Consider the following 23213-nt stretch of genomic DNA (forward strand, 5'->3'; position numbering starts at 1 on the left):
AAAGTCTAATCCTACTACTATTCAAAGTTGCTTCCTCTTCCCTTTGAACCAAAAAGAATGACATCTGCACGTGCCTTGTTTCAATTAAAAAAAAAAGTATTGTGCAGGTTAGTTGGGCCATGACAAATATGTTAATTTTTTTTTTTTGATAATATGTGATATATACTATTCGATTCCAAATTATTCGACGAAATCACTATCCGCTTCGAATTCTTTTTGAACCTAAAATTTACTATTGCACATGCCTAATGAGAAATCATAGAGGCAGTAGTACTGAAATTTGTATGCTCTCACCGATTTTGCTAGCAGTTTGTGATCATTTAGAAAATGTATCTCTCTGACAAGGCTACCATCTTGCTAGCAATATCGAACAGCGAGAGAAAGGTCTACGTTGCTTTTTTTTGGGATATCACATATGTACTATGCAAAAGCTCTGCTATAGTTCCATTTGCGAGTGCACTGTTGCAGCAAGTTTTAAGTAGCTGACCATTCTTACAGACCTGCTAGCAGTAACCCACCGCAACACTGCAAACACTATAAAATGCGTGGGTGGCAAAACTGAACTGATGCATTGCAGCAAGCAAAATTCACTACGCTGTACTGAGTTGCTCGATCACAATGAGTGCATGTTCTTGAAACCCTTCAAAAATTTTGAAGTTTCATAGCACATTTTCAAGGCATTCCTGAAATAATTTTACTTCCGTTAAAGCCCTCTTTTTTTCTTGAGCTCTGCAGTCTAAAATCAGCTGTGTGACTAGTTTTCTTATGGCAGGTTAGTGTCGACCTGATAGACTCTCTATTTTTAGAAAGCCGGGGTGAGTGCCCATGCATTGAAACGCACTGAACTGGAAACACCCCAGAATGAACACAGGAAGAAACTTGACAGTGCTGCCACGCTTTGTATGGTTCAGAGCATCTGAATACCAAGCTCTGTCTGGTTTCCAGCAGTAGTTAGAAACCGAACAGAGCTTGGTAGTCTTGAGACTGAGCATGGTATTTAGTTCGTCATGCTTCAGTGGCGCTATTTCACGTGTTCACTAGCATTACAGAGACACTATACTCGCAGACAACTTTTCTTGTCAATGAAAGAAAGGCTATGGGGGCGGAGCTACTGCACATGCACTGCTCCACGAAGTAGTCCGGTTCGGGGCGTGTTTCGAACTTAGCTTTGGTTTGTGAACCTTCCTTATCTCCTCTGACGGCCATTTGATTATTCGAGCGGCCATCGCAGGCTTAGACGGCCATTTGTTAGTGAAATTCGTCATAACCTCCCTCGGCGAATCGTCGGAAAAGCCGGAGGGTGACGAGCGCTCACCTGAAAACGCAGACGCCATTATGACTGTGAGGTGCACGTAAAAGGTGCGACGTTTTCAGAGGTGCAAAAATGCAAAATGACACTGCATAAAGCAAAACAAATATAAATATCTCCTTGGTGCGCGCTAACACTCTTTTCAAACAGCGGCTCGTAGAAAATAAAGTAATGCTGTCTTTTTTATTCTCACGCAGAAAACACGGACGCAATTGTGGGACTATAATCTTCAGCGGTAGCACACGCGTTGTTGGGCTCTCTAGCCTTCCCTTCATTGCCAAGAAAAGTTGTCCGCGGGTATAATGTGAAACAAGGAATCTATTAAATGCGAAGCATTTCTTAGCGAACTTCTGCGACTTTGAGCGTATCTATCTATCTATCTATCTATCTATCTATCTATCTATCTATCTATCTATCTATCTATCTATCTATCTATCTATCTATCTAGCCGCCTACGACTTTGTGCTCTCTTGGTCGCTTGGTTCATCGAATGTGCACCAAAATTGGTATGGCGTAACATGACTGTATGACGAACATACATGACAAGTCATAACATGAAAATCATGACACGCATGTCAAGTACAGCATGATTTACATGCTACGCTCATGGTGCGCTGGCGGCCGTTTCGCTAGTTTGATATACACCAAAATTGGTATCTTGCGACGTGACTGTGTGACGAACATGAATAACACGGGTTAACATGAAACTCATGACACGCATGTCATGCACAGCATGACTTAAGTGCCACGCTCATGGTGCGCTGGCGGCCGTTTCGCTAGCTTGATCTACCCCGAAGTTGGTATTGCACGACGTTACTGTGTGACGAACATAAATAACACGAGATAACATGAAAATCATGACAAGCGTGTCATGTACAGCATGACTTACGTGGCATGCTCATGGGGCGCTGGCGGCAGTTTCGCTAGCTTGATCTACCCCGAAATTGGTATTGCGCGACGTGACTGTATGACGAACATAAAAACTCGAGTTAACATGAAAATCATGACATGCATGTCAAGTACAGCATGATTTACATGCTACGCTCATGGTGCGCTGGCGGCCGTTTCGCTAGTTTGATATACACCAAAATTGGTATCTTGCGACGTGACTGTGTGACGAACATAAATAACACGGGTCAACATGAAACTCATGACACGCATGTCATGCACAGCATGACTTACGTGCCACGCTCATGGTGTGCTGGCGGCCGTTTCGCTAGCTTGATCTACCCCGAAGTTGGTATTGCACGACGTTACTGTGTGACGAACATAAATAACACGAGATAACATGAAAATCATGACAAGCATGTCATGTACAGCATGACTTACGTGGCACGCTCATGGGGCGCTGGCGGCAGTTTCGCTAGCTCGATCTACCCCGAAATTGGTATTGCGCGACGTGACTGTATGACGAACATAAAAACTCGAGTTAACATGAAAATCATGACACGCATGTCATGTACAGCATGACTTACGTGCCACGCTCATGGAGCACTGGCGGCAGTTTCGCTAGCTTGATATACACCAAAATTGGTATCTTGTTACGTGACTGTGTAATGAACATAAATAACACGAGTTAACATGAAAATCATGACACGCATGTCATGTACAGCATGACTTACGTGCCACGCTCATGGAGCGCTGGCGGCAGTTTCGCTAGCTTGATATACACCAAAATTGGTATCTTGTTACGTGACTGTGTAATGAACATAAATAACACGAGTTAACATGAAAATCATGACACGCATGTCATGTACAGCATGACTTACGTGCCACGCTCATGGAGCGCTGGCGGCAGTTTCGCTAGCTTGATCTACCCCGAAATTGGTACTGCGCGACGTGACTGTGTGACGAACATAAAAACTCGAGTTAACATGAAAATCATGACACGCATGTCATGTACAGCATGACTTCCGTGCCACGCTCATGGGGCGCTGGCGGCGGTTTCGCTAGATTTATAACACCAAAATTGGTATCTTGTGACGTGACTGTGTAACGAACATAAATAACACGAGTTAACATGAAAATCATGACACGCATGTCATGTACAGCATGACTTCCGTGCCACGCTCATGGGGCGCTGGCGGCGGTTTCGCTAGGTTTATATACACCAAAATTGGTATCTTGTGACGTGACTGTGTAACGAACGTAAATAACACGAGTTAACATGAAAATCATGACACGCATGTCATGTACAGCATGACTTACGTGCCACGCTCATGGGGCGCTGGCGGCAGTTTCGCTAGCTTGATCTACCACGAAATTGGTATTGCGCGACGTGACTGTGTGACGAACACAAATAACACGAGTTAACATGAAAATCATGAGACGCATGTCATGTACAGCATGACTTACGTGCCACGCTCATGGGGCGCTGGCGGCGGTTTCGCTAGATTTATATACACCAAAATTGGTATCTTGTGACGTGACTGTGTAACGAACATAAATAACACGAGTTAACATGAAAATCATGACACCCATGTCATGTACAGCATGACTTACGTGCCACGCTCATGGGGCACTGGCGGCGGTTTCGCTAGATTTATATACACCATAATTGGTATCTTGTGACGTGACTGTGTAACGAACATAAATAACACGAGTTAACATGAAAATCATGACACGCATGTCATGTACAGCATGACACGTGCCACGCTCATGAAGCGCTGGCGGCCTTTTCGCTAGCTTCCTCTACCCCGAAATTGGTTTTGTGCGACGTGACTGTGTTACGAACATAAAAACACGAGTTAATATGAAAATAATGACAGGCATGTCATGTACAGCATGACTTACGTGCCACACCTCTGGGGTGCTGGCGGCCGTTTCGCTAGCTTGATATACACCAAAATTGGTATCTTGCTACGTGACCGTGTGAAGAACATAAATAACACGAGTTAACATGAAAGTCATGACACGTATGTCATGTACAGCATGACTTGCGTGCCACGCTCATGGGGCGCTGGCGGCCGTTTCTCTAGCTTGATCGACCCCGAAGTTGGTATTGCGTGACGTTACTGTGTGACGAACATAAATAACAGGAGTTAACATGACAACCATGACACGCATTTTCCTCAATGACATACAAGACGATGTATGCAGCTCTTTGCTGGCTGCTTCGCATTACATCGATTCCCACAATGCGTGGGATCTGCCGGCTTTTTTAGATTGATAACTATATTCCCGCGAATTGTAATGTCGTTAATTTCACCATCTTAGGTTTATTTTAGAGGAGAAAATCAAAGTGTTATTTTCGAAATTTTAGGCCGAAACCTCTGTGCAGGACATCAGAGATTTCAAAGCGTATTTTTCTTATTCTTGCGACATTCGCTGAATGAAACTTTCTGAAACTTGGCATGTTAAATCTATGGACCCCTCAGAGGACAATGTACTTCATTTTTACCGATTAAGTACTATGTAGGACCTAGTACACATCGTTCAAATCTGTGACGTGACGTGGTTTGGTGCAGGAATGTCAAGGTGGCGTCACCACCCACTTTCTATTTTTGCGCATTTTCTCACTTAGCAAGCGTCTTCTTGTGGCAAGTGTGGTGAACTTGGAATTGTGAAAGATTAATTTACTAATATGAGAAGAAAAGTTGTGTTCCTCTTCGCTACCCCTTTAAAGGCCAACTCCGGCGATTTTTTCACCATGTCAGGGTAATGGTGCTTTTATGTTCCTGAGACATTCTTGTCACGTGCCCGATAGCAGAAATGCTCAGCAAATTCAAAAATAATTTCTAATTAGCAAAAAGGCGCAATACCGAAACCGAAACCTAACCGAGTGCACTGTCTACGTATGACGTAGTAGTTGTTACGAACCGGAAGTCATGCAAAGCATGCCGGTCACGCCGGCGCAGTGCATGAAATCTGTGACAGCCGGGACGAGCAGGCGCACAGTGGAGAGGTGAGCACGCCGCGCATCAGCTGTAATATCTGCGACTGACAGTGCCGCGTCTGATACTGACAGTGTCTCGGAGCTGTCGGACTGTCACTTGGAAAGAGGTGATAGCAAACTCTCTGCGTCTTGCCCGAGTGGATTGCGCAACCCACAACGCAACACCAACTACCAGCCATCGCACGACCCTCCACAGGGAACAGAAAATCGCACGCCAAACCAGCGAAGTGCCAGCTATAGTAGTTCACTATAGCGCCGGCCAAACACCCTCTCGCCTTGGGGTCAGCACAGCAGACGCTGTAGCGGCCGAAGTTAGAGGTGCCCTTGGCTGCGTCACTTCCGTCGCCTTAACAATATTGACGTCACAGGCGCAATGTTGCCAATAATTGTGGGAAGCTGGGAGAGCGTTTGCAGAAAATCTTTAAAATTCATTTGCAAACAATCTGCGTTTGTCTCCAGCCTGTAATTTGGCAGACATGCAAAGGAACATACCCAGCGAATTTCATTGAGATCCATTGACCTCGAAAAATCGCCGCAGTTGGCCTTTAAAGGGCCCCAAACCACCTCCTGCATTTCTTGAACATTTTAAGTAAACACACGCATCGAGTTCAGAACACCGTCACGACCAGCAATGCCAAATACGGCAGTGCTACAAGCATTGGGCGAGCCACAAAATAGAAAAACAATCCCCTGCTCCTCTCCTGCCTTTTCGGTTTCCCCAGCATGGGTCGGGACGTCAGCTTCTGCATCTCATCATGTCAGCACCAATAAGAACCTGTTTGTCTGCAGCAGATATATGTGCACTCCCTGCTCCTCCTCACACGGCGAGCAGGAACACTCTAAGAGGAGGAGAGAAGAGCTGAGAGTAGCGAAGGAAAGAGCAAAGCGAATGAGTGCTGTGTTTTGATCATGAAACGCGTGTAACTCCTCCATTACGGCACCATTTCGAAAAAAATTCTCATGGCTACGTGTTCGTTGTAGACTTTGCACAACTGAATTTTGACCTGTGGGTGGTTTAGGGGCCCTTTAGGGAGTTTTGACGGGCATGTACTAAAACAGAGTGAATAAATTGTTGCTCTGTCTGATGTAGGCACTCGGCGTACGGGCATACATCGCTGCTTTGGTGCAAAATTTTTCCTTAAAATGTTTCTGCAATGGTGGCCAGTGAAGCAAAGGGCCATACTTGTTTTCACCACTTCTTCTTTAACTTCTCAGGCCCGGCCACAGCCACGGAGGCAAATAGAACCAATCACGTTGCTACCACACGAACTGAGCAGCGCGAAGCTGCAGCTGAGGTAAGGCCTTGCCGATTGCCTGCTTATTCACGCATGGGGTGTTTTTTCTAAGTGTCATTACCGTAATTACTCGAATCTAGGCCGGGTAAAATTCACAAAGAGAAAACATTTATTGTGCAGCACAGCATCACAGTCGCGCGCTGCTTTTCATAGCCCGCAGAGCGTACCTTCACTTCCTTGGCCCCTTTTTCTGAGACTGTGTACGCCACCGGCATATCACAATACACCGGCGTTTGGTCCGCGTTGCCGATTTGGCCTAGCAAATATGCTCTCGCTTCTCTCTTCCAAAGCACAAAACACTGGAACTCCAGCTACTTCTCTTCATAGTCATCCGGTAACTTTTGGGCGATTGAGGTGCGACGACGGAGGCTGAAGCCAAAGAGCTTCATGAATTTCTGTAGCCAGCCTTCGCTGGCTTTGAAGTCTGCCGCCGAAACACCTTGCTCCCTTGAAAGCGCCCTCGCCGTCGCCTGGAGTACTTCCGTTGTCACTGGAAGGGCAGCTGCTCGCTGCGTCCGTTTCAGGGTGACGGCCTTTCCGTGGACCGGTAAAAGCCATCCTCGTTGCGGCGCACGCGAAGAGCTTCTCCCGTTGGCCCCTCCAGCGACGAACATTCTTTTCGTCCACTCCAAAGTCCTGCCCGGCTTGAACGTTGGAGGACAACTCCGCGGCTAGCACAACTTTCCTTTTATACGCCGCAGTATAATGACTACGCTTGTTTGGCGCCATTGAGCTACGCCACACACAGCCCACTCGAAGCGAGACTCGAACTGACAAACGGCTCGCCTCAACACTCGCCACAAAGATAAAAACTGCGGCCTCGCGTGCGTACTTAAGCCAGGTGTTGGCTCGGCTACTAACGGCTACAATACTGCCTAGGTGGCACTAGTTTTGCAACACTTTTCTCGCGTTTTTCAAAATCCTCGAATCTAAGCCGACCCTGGAGTTTGATGCAAAGAAATTCTGAAAAATCTATCGGCCTAGATTTGAATAAATACGGTAAGTTATTACAAACAGGTTTCCTGTAGTTTAACAAAGAAGGTTCTTGCTGTCATAGGAAATACCTTATAACTGTAGTTAACGCAGCATAAATGCACATGACAGTAAGTTCGCCTGCTTGGTGTCATGCGCTGTTTTCCTCTTTATTTCAACTAGCCATTGTGGGTGACTGCTATAGAGAGTCTAGGTACAGTAGTGGATGTTGCTGAGTTGCCTTCATAATACTTAGTTATATTCTCTTCTCAATGTGCCTTTGTGCCCCTATAAAAGGTTTTCATTTGTCGGACATTGCCCTCATCTCAGGCGGGTTAAACAGCACACACATGTAAAATAATTTGTTGGATAACTAGCAGCACTATCTCTAGAAGTATTTGAATGAAATTGGTTCCTGTTTAGCAACTTGAGACATTCGGTCAACCAATAAGGCATCTTCAAAAGTGCGTAGCAAAGCATGGTACTTCTATGGATGCATTCGGGCGATATCCCACAGCAATGGCCTGAAATAGCAGGGTTGCAATTAAGCAGCAATTAGTAGTTTATTAAGTTCTAGTCTCTATGTTCTCTTTGTGTACTTATGCATTATTGTCCCTTTTTTTTCCTGCACAATAATTTTCTACAGCAGTAAAGAATGGCTCAGTGAACCAATCAGGTTCACAACATTATGTTGTGGTCCTATAACTAGCAGGTTTATGTCACAAGAAACTTATCGAATGCACTTGACGGCATAAGAGGCGGAGACAACAGAGATGCAGCAATACATGCTCCAACTCCCGATGAATTTTCATCAGAATGCATGCATGCATCAATATGCATGTTGTTTGTTCAGTGAATGTAATAACCACAACGTAAAACTGAAGACTGGCACATCCATCTACACACAGTCTACTAGTACTGGTGGAGTGGTAGAACAGCAGTGATGATTTTATGGAAGAAAAAAGAATGCTGTGTTAAGACGCTCTTCACATTAGTTTTTTTTTTTTTTTGCTTGAGGACACAGGGCAGGGTAACATCTTTTTTAAAAAACGATATTTGGTGTCTTGCTTGTTTGGAATAAGAAGGCTTTTTTGAATAATATCCAGTTCCCCAAACATTTTCCCACATTTCGATTGAGCCAAGAGGACCAGGTTTTCGAGAGCAACTGACGAGCAGCCAAGCTGTCTTTTCTCAGGCTACGCACAACCTGAGCTTTTTGCCTGTACTGAATCTTTCTAAAACTGATACTGGTAGTTTCTCTGAGCTTAGCAGGTTTTTTACAAGGTAGTCTGCCTACCTAAAGGTACATGGTGCAGTTTGTTTTAACACACATGGCATTTACAAAGTCCACTTGCCTTGTGCGTGAGATGTGCATGGAGATTTGGTTCTGTGCATTTATATCTAGTTTAGTTGCACCTTCGTTGACTTCGGCATGGCGGCAAAAGATATTCTCGTGTTGACAAAGTCAGAAGAAGCTTTAGAAAGTGCAGTATAATTGGAAATCGACACACTTCGGCTGTTAACAGAAACGAGACCGGGATTGCTAGCGTGAGCACTTCAGCAAGTAAGATTTGTCCTCATTCCACGTCGCCGCAAAGACAAAATTTTACCTTTAGTGACAATGGCTATGCTTTCATTGATGTGGAGCATCTACAAAGTGAGATTACGAGTAACTGTCTTGATAGAATAAGGAGGAACCATTGCGCTCATAGAGAACGCAATCGATTGTGTTCCTTGGAAATGGAAACCCTTCGAACTGGCACCTTGAGACTGTTCTAACTTTCAATAAGACATGCCTGGCCCGAGTAAACGTTCTCAAGGCCGTTTGGCATATCACCTAGGTGCAACACTGATATGGTTGGGTGAGATCGACCACCCTCGACAGTATTCGGCCAATAGAGCGACAGAAGATATGACAAAACAGGCCAGGGAACCAAGAAACAAGAAAAGAAGCGAAAAGCTGGTTTGTGTGATGACTGTATGGCTGGTTGCTATTATTAAGTTGTTCAGTACATCTTTATGAAAAAAAAAAATGAAGTAAACTTGTTTTTGCTCTTTAACTCGATATCTCTAAATCGATCTTTTTATTACATATACCCCATTACCAGAACAACGGGAAAAGAAAGGTGGCTGATTATTTACCAGAAGAAACTAAACACCACTACAAAAACAACTGAGCTAGTATGGTGTACGTATGCAGAATACTTTTTCACTTTTTCGCACTTTTATTTAAAACAGAATGACAAAAATTTATTGCTTGGCTAAAAAATCGCAGTAGTGTAAACACTCGAAATACAATTGTAATTCTGGCTCCATTACAAGATGAGACGCTGACAAATAAAATGAAACAAGTCCGAATGCTTTACATATAGAGTTGAGCCCATTTATAACACACCCAGAAGTGCTGTGAAAAGTAGTCGTTATATCAGTAGTTTATTGTACAGTCGCCGACCGTTTATTTGGACTTGGCGGGAACCGCTGAAAAGTCCGAATAATCGGGAGTCCGAAAAAAAGGATTCACCAGAAAAAAGCACTTTTATTGACCCAGCGGCCGGAAAAAACTTGTTAGTGCGCGTCTGTACACATGTACGCTTACGCGCGACCAAGTCGGCCTGTATTTCAGCCAATGTTTGGCCATCCCTGATGGTCGGCAATAGCACTGCAACGGCCTACGCTAAATCCGAATTTGATGGCTGTGGTGTGGTAGGTGCGTCGTCAGGCAGTCACTGTCCACATGCGCTGGTTCGAGTAGCTAACGGATGATCTCATCGCCCAACTTGGCGAAAACTCCCTAGCAACTTCCACCTGGTGAATAATTGCCGCTTTTTTCGCCATTGTCAGGGCCTTGTAGTTGCCGCGTTTCTTTAGTTCCGATGGCGCACATGGAACGGGCAGCGTTGGAGCAATTTCAGCAGATCAGGCCTCGCACGAGCATGACACAAAGCTCGGGATGCAGATCAGGCCTAGCCACAGAAACATCTGAGAACGCAAACCCTCGCACGCAAAAAGGAAATGACGTTGGTCTAGTTGACGTTGCAGCGCTTCTGTAATCTGTTGTCGTACTCTCTTTGTCCAAATTAGGATCCGCGTCGTACTCGTACGCGCTGTCATTCACCTCAAACGCCGCACAGAGCCGATTCCAAGCTTGGCTTGGCTTGGCCTGCTGTTTGGCCGTGGTAGCCGTTCAATGGATACGTGACTGGCTAAAGACAAAAGACAACCGTTACGTGTAACCAACAAACATAGCCTTCGAGACCGGTAACTTCTGCGTGGATTTTTGACACTGGCCGATCTCCAGTTATAGCCAGTGCAACATTTCAGTGCTGGCAACCTAGTAAAAATATTGTGAACATTACTGACAGCTTGTTATGGCGTTCAACGTCGCACTCTATCAGCCAGCCGGAGTCCGAAAAATCGAACGGCGGGCTGTGGGGCGTCCGAATTTTCGGTCGTGAGTTTACATTACTTCAATGGGACGAGTGGCGGTGTCGCGAAGGTGTCCGAAATAAACGAGCATGTCCGAATTTTCGGCGTCCGAATAAACGGTCGGCGACTGTATATGGACTCGTTCTTAAAAACTTGGGCTATGTGACATAGCCTTTTTTTTTCTGCCCGTCTTCACTAAAAAGTTATAACAGCCCCTCCAGTGACAAGTTAAGCCTTTTTGCTTTGTAAAGCAATGCCTGCTTCATGCTGATGAGTGAATTAAACTGCCTTTGCTATGAATTGACACCGTTTCACTGAAGTGTGGTACTGCCACATAGAGCCGATTGTCCCTGGCTAGTTGCTTGCAGCGCGTCGCTTACTCAGCTCACGCCGTCACAGCTGGAACGCTTACTGTATACCGCATGTGCATGTTTGTCATGTTCGTGTGTTCTTCATGCCTGCTTCACTCCAGACTGTTGACATGTGCTGTGAGTACCCTGTTCGTTGAACACGGCGAAGACAAGCATTTTCCAAGCAACGCTCACCCTACGTCTCCATGCAGTCATGCGCAACTAGGCGCGGTGCACTTAGGTTGTCACTTAATAAAACATGCATTGTACGCTCGCTGTCAGTGCATCGACGTTTCTCGGTGCCTGTGCCGCTGAACACCAGCAAGCTACTTTCGTTCTACAAAGTGACGTGCACTAAAGCGGTCTCACATGACGCGACAGCGGTGAACTTGCGAATGGCACCATGACGCGCCTGTACCGCCGTCAATCCGCACACTTTACGCAGCACGCGCAGCCGAGCTGCAGATGACTATGATAAGGTTGTCGGCAGTAAGTCATAATGGCATGTTCATCGCCGGCTGCCACCTCGCCTTCGCTTTTTTCTGATGCTTATCAGTGAAAGCATCGCTTATGATTGGGTGGAAATCATAATCGTTGATCGACTGGTCTCGACCTTTACCGAAAAGATGGAATACCATTTGCGGCACATTGTGGCGTTGACGAGTTAAGAGGCACAGTGAATATTTTTGTACAACAAAAAGTTATCACGGTTATCGCTTCTTGCATTTACGGCTTGTTGCGATTCAAGGCATTGTTTGGTTCATTATAGGTGGTCGTAGATGCAGAGAATAGCTGCAGAAAAGGTTGCCGAGTGAAAGTTGACCGCAAGGCTTGATGCTGCCTCCTATTTCTTGTTTTTTTTTCCTCGCTACCATTCTGCCACTTAAAAAATGTTTGAAAAGTGAGCGACCCCACTCTCAGCGTCTGAAATCTGCGTGCTGTGCTCGCCAATCTTGGATATCTTAGTCTCAAGTAAACTGGAGCTGGGAATGCAGACCATGACCTGCAGTTAATTATAACGCAAGAGCGAACGCAGAAGGATAGACTGTTGGGCGAGTTGGTAATTCATTCTGGAAACAAATAGTGCGAAAAAGCGTGGGACTAGTAGAACAAAGCAACAGGACAAGCGCATGTTCTGTCTTGTTGCTTTCTTCTACTAGTTCCACGTTTTTTCGCGCTATTTGTTTCCAGAAGCAAGCACAGCGCGACGTCAGCACGCAAGAGCACTCACATGAGTGCTCACATGAGCACAGCGCAAGAGGACGTGTGCATGAGCAGAGAATGAGAGAGAGAAAGCACGCGCGAGAGCAAGCACAGCGCGAGGTTAGCGCACAAGCACGCTCACGTGAGCAACGCGAGCAAGAGCACGCGCACTGCCATTCAGCACAGCGTGAGAAGGGGACGCGTGCACGAGCAGACAACGAGGGAGAGAAAGTACGCGCACGAGCAAGCGCAGCGTGAGGTTAGTGTGCAAGCACGCTCACATGAGCAACGCGAGCAAGAGCACGCGCACTGCCATTCAGCACACTGCGAGAAGTGGACGCGTGCACGAGCAGAGAACGAGGGAGAGAAAGTACGCGCACGAGCAAGGACAGCGCGAGATTAGCGCGCAAGCACGCTCACATGAGCAACGCGAGCAGGAGCACGCGCACTGCCATTCAGCACAGTGTGAGAAGTAGACGCGTGCACGAGCAGAGAATGAGGGAGAGAAAGTACACGCACGAGCAAGCACAGCGCGAGGTTAGCGCGCAAGCACGCTCACATGAGCAACGCGAGCAAGAGCACGCGCACTGCCATTCAGCACAGCGCGAGAAGAGGACGCGTGCACGAGCAGAGAACGAGGGAGAGAAAGTACGCGCACGAGCAAGCGCAGCGCGAGGTTAGCGCGCAAGCACGCTCACATGAGCAACGCGAGCAAGAGCTGCGCACTGCCATTCAGCACAGCGCGATAAGGGGAGGCGTGCACGAGCAGAGAACGAGGGAGAGAAAGTACGCGCACGAGCAAGCGCAGCGCGAGGTTAGCACGCAAGCACGCTCACACGAGCAACGCGAGCAAGAGCACGCGCACTGCCATTCAGCACTGCGCGAGAAGAGGACGCGTGCATGAGCAGAGAACGAGGGAGAGAAAGTACGCGCACGAGCAAGCGCAGTGTGAGGTTAGCGTGCAAGCACGCTCACATGAGCAACGCGAGCAAGAGCACGCGCACTGCCATTCAGCACAGCGCGAGAAGAGGACGACAGGGCGAGAAAGCACGTGCACGTGTGCAGCAAGAAGAATGCACGCAGCCGCAATCTAAACAAACCACTGGTGGAGCGCCGTGCGCGACTGCATAAGGAGATTTTTGAAAAAGAGGGTGCTTTTCAGAAGGACACAGGAGCGCGCCCTGGCCCAGGTTTTCTCGTCTATAAAGGTCACTGCCTGCACTGGCCGTTGAATATTACGCTGTAATTGTGAAGGCCTAATGCGAAATTTTGATCAACTATTGTATTCTTGATTATCTTGGAATAGCACTATTGTTTTATGAGGTGACATAAACCTATGCGAACAGCTGGGTACTAGGTGCTGGCCAGAAAACCTCGATTATTGCTCTAAATTCTGTGGCCGCTCAGTGGTACAGTGTCTGCTATGCAGAGTTGCTAGATGCTATTGAGCTAACAAGCAAATAATCATCACAAAAGAAGCCCCAAAAAAGTGGCACGACTTTTGTGAAGAAACCTAAAAGAATCAAATTTAGTGAATTTCCCATTCTTGAAACATTTTAGTTATAATAAAAAATGTCTCAAATAATGAAAGAATATGACAGGGTGCCATTAGAAGGACGGCACTCTGAAAGGAAGCCCAGGCTCTCCAGAGGGCCCAGGAAAGGGCAGAGTGTCACGGCGCTTTGTCCTCTACATTGGCGCAGCCAGCAGTTACAATGGCCTCCCATTAGGAGGTCCTGTCAGTAACTACCCAGGTTCAAGTAAAGTTCGTTGTCTGTGTGTCTCAAATATGAAGGGAAGTTGAAAAAGTCACATTATTTTGCGCAGCGAAAATTTTTGCAACTATGAATGACAGCATATATTTACTTTTAACATTGCGTCCAGCGTATACTCTCCATTCATTTGAATGCACGCTTGCCATCGCATGACTAACGTCGCTTGTTGATTCCCCCCCCAATGTATGTTGGACTTAAACACTGGACTACATAAAGCCATCAACAAACGCGCTATTAGTGAACGACAAATGCACTATTGGTGAATGTGCTGATCACTAAAATAACTATATTTTCTGGAAAAGTGCAAATAAGCCCCAAAAACGCGACAAGCGACTGGAAAGTTCTGTAAGCGACTTTGTAAGCAGAGAAGCCCAAATCCACTTATTATAGTAAGGCTGGCCACTCTGCTGCTACCCCAAAATACAGGGGCATAAATAGCTGTAGCACTGGTGTAGAGTGGATGTTGCACCTGTAGAAGCCTTGATATTCTTTGTGTGTGTTCCCGTTCATGGTACGTTCACACATCTATGTACTTATTTGTGATGTGTACTTATCATGGTAATTATTTAAAGTAGCATTTGTTAATTAGCATAACAGGACAATGCCGTGCCGTTCTGCTTTTTTATTTGGTCCTATACGTGCCTTCATAATAGAGCTGTTTCCATATCGCAATGCACATGGCAGATACAAACCAAACAGGTTTAAACCTTATTGTGCCACTAGTGTTAATGACCGCTTTAGCAACTTACTAATTGACTAACTGTTTGAGTTCTATTCACTAGCTAATTAAGTAGCGAATTTCACTGCTTCTGCTCCTACTACTTGCAAATACTAAAAAGGTAGTGCTTTTTGGGACTAGTAAATGCACAATTCATCAAAATGAGCGTTGGGCAAAGGAACAGCAATAAACATAAGGGTGGGCAAATATTCGGTGGGCAAATATTCTGGCGCTTCCAATATTCGAACGAATAATACAGTAATCGAATTCGCTTCAATGCAAATTTGGATTATTCGAAATGAACGAGTATGTGCATATTTGAGTGCACATAACCCTCTGTAAAGTGGTTTCACTGCAGCGGGGGGGTGCTATGTCCTGAAACCACCCATCGAGGGGAAGTCCGCACTGCTGTGAAGGCACACTTCAAGGTTAAATGTACATATTACATTCACCTCAATTAATTATTTTTAAGTTTAAAAGCATGTTATACGGGCTTATATGTGCTACGTATAGTAATTTTTAAAAACATAATATATTGTACCACTTATAACTTGCACTCTACTGCTATGCAAATCTTGCTACTATTCAAAGTTGCTTCCCATTCACTTCGAACCAAATAAAGTGACATTCACACATGCCTAGTTGCAATTCTTCAAAATGTGCTGGCATACCTGCCAACTCTCCCAAATTGTCCGGGAGACTCCCGAATTTGGACCTAATCTCCCGATTGTACGAACGTCATCTCGAATCTCCCGAAAAGTGGCCAACACAGCAGAGGCGGGTTTTTTTTCTCTCTTTTTTTAAAATGATGCGCGTACGTCAGCCTTTCCTGCTGTGGCGGTGCTGCGGAAGAGCACTCGCCACCACACTTCTATTTCATTGTAACCATATCATAGAGTACCGCTGAGTGCATTCTAGGCACTGCGCATCTGGGCGAAGGCTGCCGGCGAGAAGCGCTCGCCACCGTACCGAAAGAAGGCGAGGGGAAAGGTACAGTCTGAACGGAAAAATTTGCAGTGGCTTAGCTCGGCTATGCCAGGATATACGTAGCGTTAGCAAATGTTCAGCTGATTATTCGTAGCTTTCCAGATTGTCTAGGATTATTAGCCTTCTTCTGTTCATTCTTCGTACGCTGAACCGCTAATTGCCAGGCAACTACTTCGAGATCCGATGAGATAAGCTTCTCGCCTCTTCTGCGCCGTTGAGCAGCATTTGCCCTCTCCTTCTCCATGGCGTTACCCACCTGCAAACGCCAGTCAGAGGCGCAGTGTCAGACGGCGACTGCACAGCGAAGGCGAATAGCTGAGCGCGCTATGGCGCCAGTGTGTCTACTATGGCTACGACGTCACTCCTCTCAAATGCGCAGACCAGCAGCGGCGAGTTGCGTGCGGCGGTGGCTGAGAGCGCGTCTCATGAGGAGAGCACGGCTCATGAGGATCTACGCGAAATCAGCTCTGGCTAGGCAAGGGTAGCTAACGCTACAAAAGATTCCCAAAAGTGCACGGCGGCCAGAGCCGCGGCGCTGCACGAGCGCTCCGATAACGAGACGGCGAGACTGTCGAGCACATTCCATTTTCCAAAGGAGGGGTGGCCGGCAGATCGGTGGTAGGTAAGCGACCCCCATTGTGCTTTGCACTCTCGATATCGGCGTGCTTGGGAGAAACAACGCCGCGTGTCACAATCTTGATGCTCCGGCCACCGTTCAGTTCATTTGCGGCAGTCGTTTCCGTTGAGCCTAGCCAGAACTTTTGTGTCTCCATCTTGGCCGCCGCATTTTGTACGCTACGCCGTCTGCCGTGGGGGTTGCGTGTTTCCAGAGTTCAGTTAGAAGGTCGATCACGGCGTCAAAATCAAAGTACTTGCAAATGTTTCTGGACTCCTACACAGCTGGGTTTCCGTGCTTTGTGACTTTGCGGAAAGGTGACAAGTATGGATTCTGTACTACGTGCGCCTGTGAACAGCCTTGGTGCCTTCACAAGTAAAGAAGTTTGGTTCAAGCAGCTCAAAACAAACATCCTTACCCCTTTCTGATGTCATTCTCCAGTCTCAGTAATTTCCGCTGTGCAAAAAGAAAAAAAAACCACTCCCGCCTCCGCTGCGGTCTCCTGAATTTTCATGCTGTGAGGTTGGCAAGTATGTGCTGATTAGATGGGTCATGACAGATATTCTCTTTTTTTTTTATATACAATATGTGAACATACTATTCGAATTATTTGATTCGAAATTATTCGACCAAATCATTATTCGCTTCGAACCTCAAACTTACTATTTTCCCATCCCTAAATGAATGTCATAGGATGCAAATATGCTTTCACAACATTGATATACCTCATATTATGGCTTGTCAGATAAGTGCGCATTTAAATCGGGCCCTCTCTCCAGTGCCAGTGTTGATGGCACAACTGCATCACATTCTTGCTGGAGGTGTCCACTGTTCACTTTGTACAACAGCTCGTAAGATAGATTTTTCCTTGAAACATCAAAGCAAATCACATCCATCTATGGCCTAATATAAAAATTTAGAGGACAAACTATAACCTGCTGCATAAGTTTGCTGATTCATTGCAGCCATCACGTTATGATGTGTGCATGTGATTTAGTTACTACTCCTGGGCTCTATGGCTTCCCGGACTCTATGTTGTTGCTGTGTATATAACGCACACTAATCTTGGTTATTTCTTTGCAGCATAATTACAGTGAAGAGGTAGCTGCGTTGAAAGAAACCTTGTCAACACAAAATCAGCAGATTGAAGACACGGATATGAAATTGGAAAAATTGGGTCGAAAAGTCGAGAGGCTGAGAAGACGAAGAAATGAGGCAAGGCAGATGATCGGTACGTCTGAGGAGTGACTTCCCAAATGTTGCTGTTATGTTCCCGTTGATGGCTTTGAATTTCATACGAACTGCGTTCTAACAATGACGCTTAGTAAAAATAGTTTAGAACTCCCCATAGTGGCACTAAACCATACACAGCATAGGCAACTTATAATGTGAGTCACTAAAGTGACAAATATCTGCACTATAGGTGGTAATACGCTGAAACCAAAACATTTTTCAAAGGCTGCATGTGTGCAAAACACGTCGAGCAAATTTCTGATAATCAAGGCTTACTACCAGGGTGTTTGCATCCATCTGAATTTCCTGATGTTGAATGGTGAACCTCTGAGGACCCATGATGCCTACATCTGAATGCAACGGAGGGAAGAACACTTTAAGGGAAACTTTCCAACTAATTTATCGGATCTTGTTTAAACAGGAGCCCCCACAGAACTGCAGTACACAGAAACCCTCTCTATGGTGAACATAGGGAGGGTTTCTGTGACCATAGACAGAGACCATACTCTGTGCGGTACCTCGTTAAATTTCACAGGCACATGCAGATTGTTAAAACTGCCATTCGAGTGTTGCACATGGCATGAACACCCATGCTTTCAGTGACAATGTAATTCCCACTTTTCCAAATTCAGCCAGTGCAAAATGTTTCATGCACTCTGCGCCATACCGCAGCTTTAATCTAAGCCTGTGGTTACTGACAAAGCATCTAGTGCTCGTTAGGCCTAATCTGCCAAAGCTTGCCTTCGACGAATGGGCATTGGGTGTAGAAAAGTCAGCACTCATAAGCTGAACCAAGGGCAGCATGCGTGGGATGAAGTTTGGGTTCACAACATTGATCAACCATGGTAACTGTTCTGCAAGTGCTTGCAAGTGCACGTACTGCTGGTGCGCATACCATGCTTGCGAGTGCGCGTACTGGTAGCAGAGGTGAAAGCTCGGGTCACGAATCGAAAAGTATTAAATTTGCGGAACACCACCTATACTGATGATGGAGTCAAAGTCCCACGTGCAAGCCCTGCACTTTACGATGGTTCTGATGTCTGGAAAATGTACCTTAACGTTTTATTTTCCAGACAGCAAACTGAAGAGCCAAACAGCAGAAAAGCGCTCTTTGCAGATGTGGGTGCATGTTCGCCGCAGAGCGCACATGGCTAACAACCAGATATAAGGCTTCTCCATGTCTACGCAGCCGTACCATTCCCTCACTTCATGCTCTCCCAATGCCCCCTGCTGTTTTGGCTTTTCTTTTCTCCCCCTGTTTCTTGTTCATTTGCTCGGCGTATCCTCGATCTTGCCCTTGTTCTTTGCTCCGTAGGCACACCTTCATTCGCTGGCTGACTTGCTCGGCTGTGGGATTTTCTGGCAGCCACATCATAATTGGCTCCTAGGGAGGTGAAAAACCTATAGAAAAGAACTTTGCACTGTGGAATCACAGTCTGTTCACTGCTGAATCCAAATATCGATGTTAGAGTTCTAAAAAGTTAATGCAAATAGCCTTTTATGTCAAAAAACAGCAACTGCAGCTGTTGAGTGTCTTGAGACTGAGCGAATGTAGTGACATCATCCTCGGTGTGCCACGTCGTCTGCAACAGCAGCACTCTTGAAGTGCGGCCTCAGTGATTAGCTTTGGCAACAGTGTGCAGCCGAAGCTAATAACGGAGGCCATGGTTGAGGATACGAAAGATGCTTGTTTGCATTGTGCTCTGCTGCTTTTCGTTATGGCAGATATCGTAATCCAGCTGCAGAACTTTCAGCGTCTCTCTGCTTGAGCCTCCGGTACATAAACAGCGCTCTCGCAGCCAGTTCAGATCGTTGAGTGGTGGGAACCTTCCATTAGACTATAGCACACTTCCGTAAATGGAACCGAAGATGACGTAGTTCCAGTTGGTTCGTTTGCAAGTGCACACTCTTGACGCACTCGCGTGGGTGGAGCAAGACAATCTTTTCTGTTGTGTATTCTGAAGGTTTTGCTGCAACATCCAGAGAAAAAATTACATCCTCGACAGTAGTGTCTACCCTTATTGTAAAACCGCTTCAGCTTTTCTTTAAAGGGACAGTAAAGTGAAAAACGATTTTTTCCGGATTAATAAATTACTCTTTCACAATTCCAAGATCACCACGCTTGCCGTGACATCATAGATTTCGACGGCGTATACTACGTCCTATGTATTTCCTAATCGGTAAAAATGAAGTACATTGACCTCTGAGGGAGTGACAGACCTAACATACGATGTTTCAGATAATTTGGTTGAGCCAATGTCGCCAAAATGGGACAGGTATGCTTTGAAATCCGTGACGTCACACGTGCAGATTTCGGCGTGAAATTTAAAAATGTAACTTTGACCTTGCTTTTCTTCTAAATAAAGCTATGATAGTGAAATTAATGACATTACAGTTCTCACAGTACACTTTATCAATTTAAACCCATTTGTTATTCCACTTTAGTGTCCCTTTAACATCAGGGTGGCTGTGCAGCAGGTGTCATACTTATAGACTGTGTTCTGTGGGATGGCAAGCAGGCGTGTTAAAAGACCGTGTTATAGCCAGTCCTACACTTTAAGCAGTTGCATTGTAAGCAATCTGAGCTGTTTCTTAACCGAAGTTTTATTTGCAGAGCTTGGACGAATCATCGATGATGCAAAAGACACAGCATGCATACTGACCTCGGCAGCCATCGCAGCACCAGTTAACAAGGTTTGTTTTACACGTCTAGCAGTCTGTGTTTTCATTCACTTGCATGAACTTGCAAGCTGCATTTACGTTGAAGCAATGGCATGTAGGTCGCTTCCCTCACTGCAGCGGCCACGTTTCCTTGCACCAGCATATTGAATTAAGCCAGGTCGATTGCTAAGAGAGCTAGCGTTACTTCGTGCAATATATTCCAATTTGTTGCTATTGAATGCATTGCTTCGCCTATGCAGATCAGCTGACTTGCAGACTTCTTGTGTATGTGCTCCCAGCAAGATGCTGTTATTGTTATAGTAAAAGCTCGTTAATTTGGATTTCGCGGGACTGGAAAAAATGTCTGAATTAACCAAATGCCGAATTAACGAATGAACAGGAAAAACAACATTAAAATAAAGTTGGAGAAGCATACCTTTATTTATTTGCTGGAGTATTTTGTAATGGTCGTCTGCGTTTTCGTGCAGATTCCAGCTGACATTACAATTTTTCTTAACTCTTCCAAATGGCTAACAGCATGCAAACTGTCGGAAGTGCTTCGAGCTGGGGATGAGCTGCGGTTCGCAACTGCTTTCTAGATGCATGAAACTTCTCGCTTTCGAAGGCTTGTAGAATCTGTTGTTCATTTTTCACGTACGTTCCCAACGTGCTCGGCTTCACGTTGTACTTGGTCATAATGTGCTGTCGCGATTCGCTGTTCTTCAGGGCTTCCAAAATTTCTACTTTAGTCGCCAAGTTCTTCGCTTCGTACTTCTGCTGCCTTTCCGGCGTTGCCATCACTGTAGCACACGCACAATGGTGGTGGCATGCAAACACGGTCACAACGGAAAAAAAAGAGAGCTCCGCAAGAAGAGACAGTGCCGACATGACAACGCAAGGAAAAATGGCGTCTGAGGCATCCGAGGCTCAGTGGAGCGAAGAAAAGATGCCGACGTTCGGTGACGCTGCGATCACCCCCACTAGTTGATGACGATGGCGATGCCACTCAGGTTTCGTTTTCACTCCAGTGGTGACAGTGCTGCTTTACCGCACTTTTATGTAGCGGCAGTTGTCAGCATTTGTCCGAATTAAGCGGCACGGAGCCGAATTTTGACGAATTAACGAAGGTTTGGTCCCATAGGTTAACATGCACTTTGGCCGGGACCAATAGAGCCGTCCGAATTAACGGTTGTCGAATTAACGAGCTTTTACTGTATATAATGCACATTGCAGTGTATACACCAGAGCACGCCAGTCTCGCACCCAGACTGCTGGCGAGCCGAACAGATACTCTCGCACCTAGACGCTTGGCTGCTAAGGCGCGCATGTGTTGCGTCAAGTAAACGTGGCAAGCTGCAGCTCTGAGGCTTTAAAGTGCAAAAAAGTACCCGACGACTCCACTTCCGCGTGTAAGAGCTCGCCTGGTCACTACTGCATAGTCTTTGGATGCCAAATCAAGCAGCGCAGCAGAAGGATATCACTTAGCGCTGTCTGCGACGATCACAACACTCCACAGGAATCGTGCCGGTGCGGTGTAGGGAGCTTCGCCGCCAGTGGATAATTGTAATTCATACAGAAAAAGTAGGAGCCGAGTGAAAATGCGTGAGTAAGTGCACTAATTGCGTCTATTCTAGCGTGATACCCACACTTTCCATTTTACGAACCTAATTTACTTGACACGCAGCTGGGTTGAAGGCAGGCGCTAACTTTGTGTGGGGATGCACTTTCTGCCCGCTGCCTCTCAGCCCATCCTTTGACGAAACTGTAGTGCAAAGTGGTGCTTTCAAGCACAAGCAAGCAGCCTGCTTTGCCACTTTCAGCGTAGTAGCATGGTCCCCCCAGTTCTTTTTACTGGTCATGAAACTCCCGCGAATATTTCATATAGGGACAAAAGTGGCCACCAGAGGCGTCACCGCAAGCAGAAGGGCATTGATCTGCCGCGCATGGTAGGGCAGTTGTGCGTTCGCTGATGCGTTTGCCCTCAAATACACTTCTTCAGATATTTTCCTTCTCCGTGTTCTCGCTAACAAATCATAGCAGTGATTAGTATTGTCAATATGGTACATGATGCGCGTTGTCAAATTGCCCAAGTCATTGATTGCTGGCAATATTTTGACTGATCGTGTCTGTCAAGTGATGCGTGTGTTTGTGACGTTCCTACACTTCTCGATTCCTGCATAGTTACTTTCGGGCTTAAACCAAACATTGTGACTTGTGCTAGATGACTGACAGGTTAACCTACGCGCCCAAGCGTGTCTTTCTACGTGCTTTGTAATGGAGGCTTCCATAGTTTCGTGATAATCGCCTCTGAGTGGTTGTAAATATGTGTGAAACACCCAAAATGCGCTGCCGCTCCGCTAGCTTGCTGCTTCTAGGTAGGCTGATTGTTCTGGCGCTACTGTAACTTGTTGCGTAGCGAAAACTATCGAGTGGCAATACGTAGCACGCAGCGGGGTTGTTCACTCTCAGTCAATATATTGTGCATAGCTTGTTGCTCTGCTAGCTACCGTTTTGGTGTCGACGCTGCTGCGTGTGTTCTCCCGCAATGAGCAAAGGTGAGTACTTTTCGTGTAGATAGAGCGAATATTTCCGGCTGCATGCGTTAACCTCGTTAAAACATACCTGCCGTGAACGTGGCCTAACTACGCATTAAACGGTAGTAGGTGACTAACCACCAAGTTCAAATTTGCATCTCCTGGCTTGCGCTGATGCCGCCAAGGTGGAAATAAATGCAGTGCCGCTGTAAATAGTGCCTCAAGTGTGCTTGACAAAG

General features: G+C 46.1%; 1 protein-coding gene and 1 pseudogene across 2 annotated transcripts in view; both read left to right on the top strand.

The window, feature by feature from the left end:
- Nucleotides 1-20630, top strand: part of LOC119402089 (uncharacterized) — a 35629-nt gene extending 14999 nt beyond the window's left edge. The window contains exons 5-7 of one of the 2 annotated variants that reach the window (XM_037669191.2): nucleotides 6420-6499; nucleotides 17630-17777; nucleotides 20394-20630. In XM_037669191.2, the coding sequence (XP_037525119.2) occupies nucleotides 6420-6499; nucleotides 17630-17777; nucleotides 20394-20608 (443 nt within the window). In that variant the 3' untranslated portion in view covers nucleotides 20609-20630. The remainder of the gene's footprint in view (nucleotides 1-6419; nucleotides 6500-17629; nucleotides 17778-20393) is intronic. The other variant, XM_037669192.2, reaches the window with a different exon arrangement.
- LOC119403319 (venom metalloproteinase antarease-like TtrivMP_A) overlaps nucleotides 1-23213 on the top strand; it is a 179252-nt pseudogene that overhangs the window by 48015 nt on the left and 108024 nt on the right.

This window comes from Rhipicephalus sanguineus, chromosome 8, assembly GCF_013339695.2.
Source record: "Rhipicephalus sanguineus isolate Rsan-2018 chromosome 8, BIME_Rsan_1.4, whole genome shotgun sequence".
Lineage (NCBI taxonomy): Eukaryota > Metazoa > Arthropoda > Arachnida > Ixodida > Ixodidae > Rhipicephalus > Rhipicephalus sanguineus.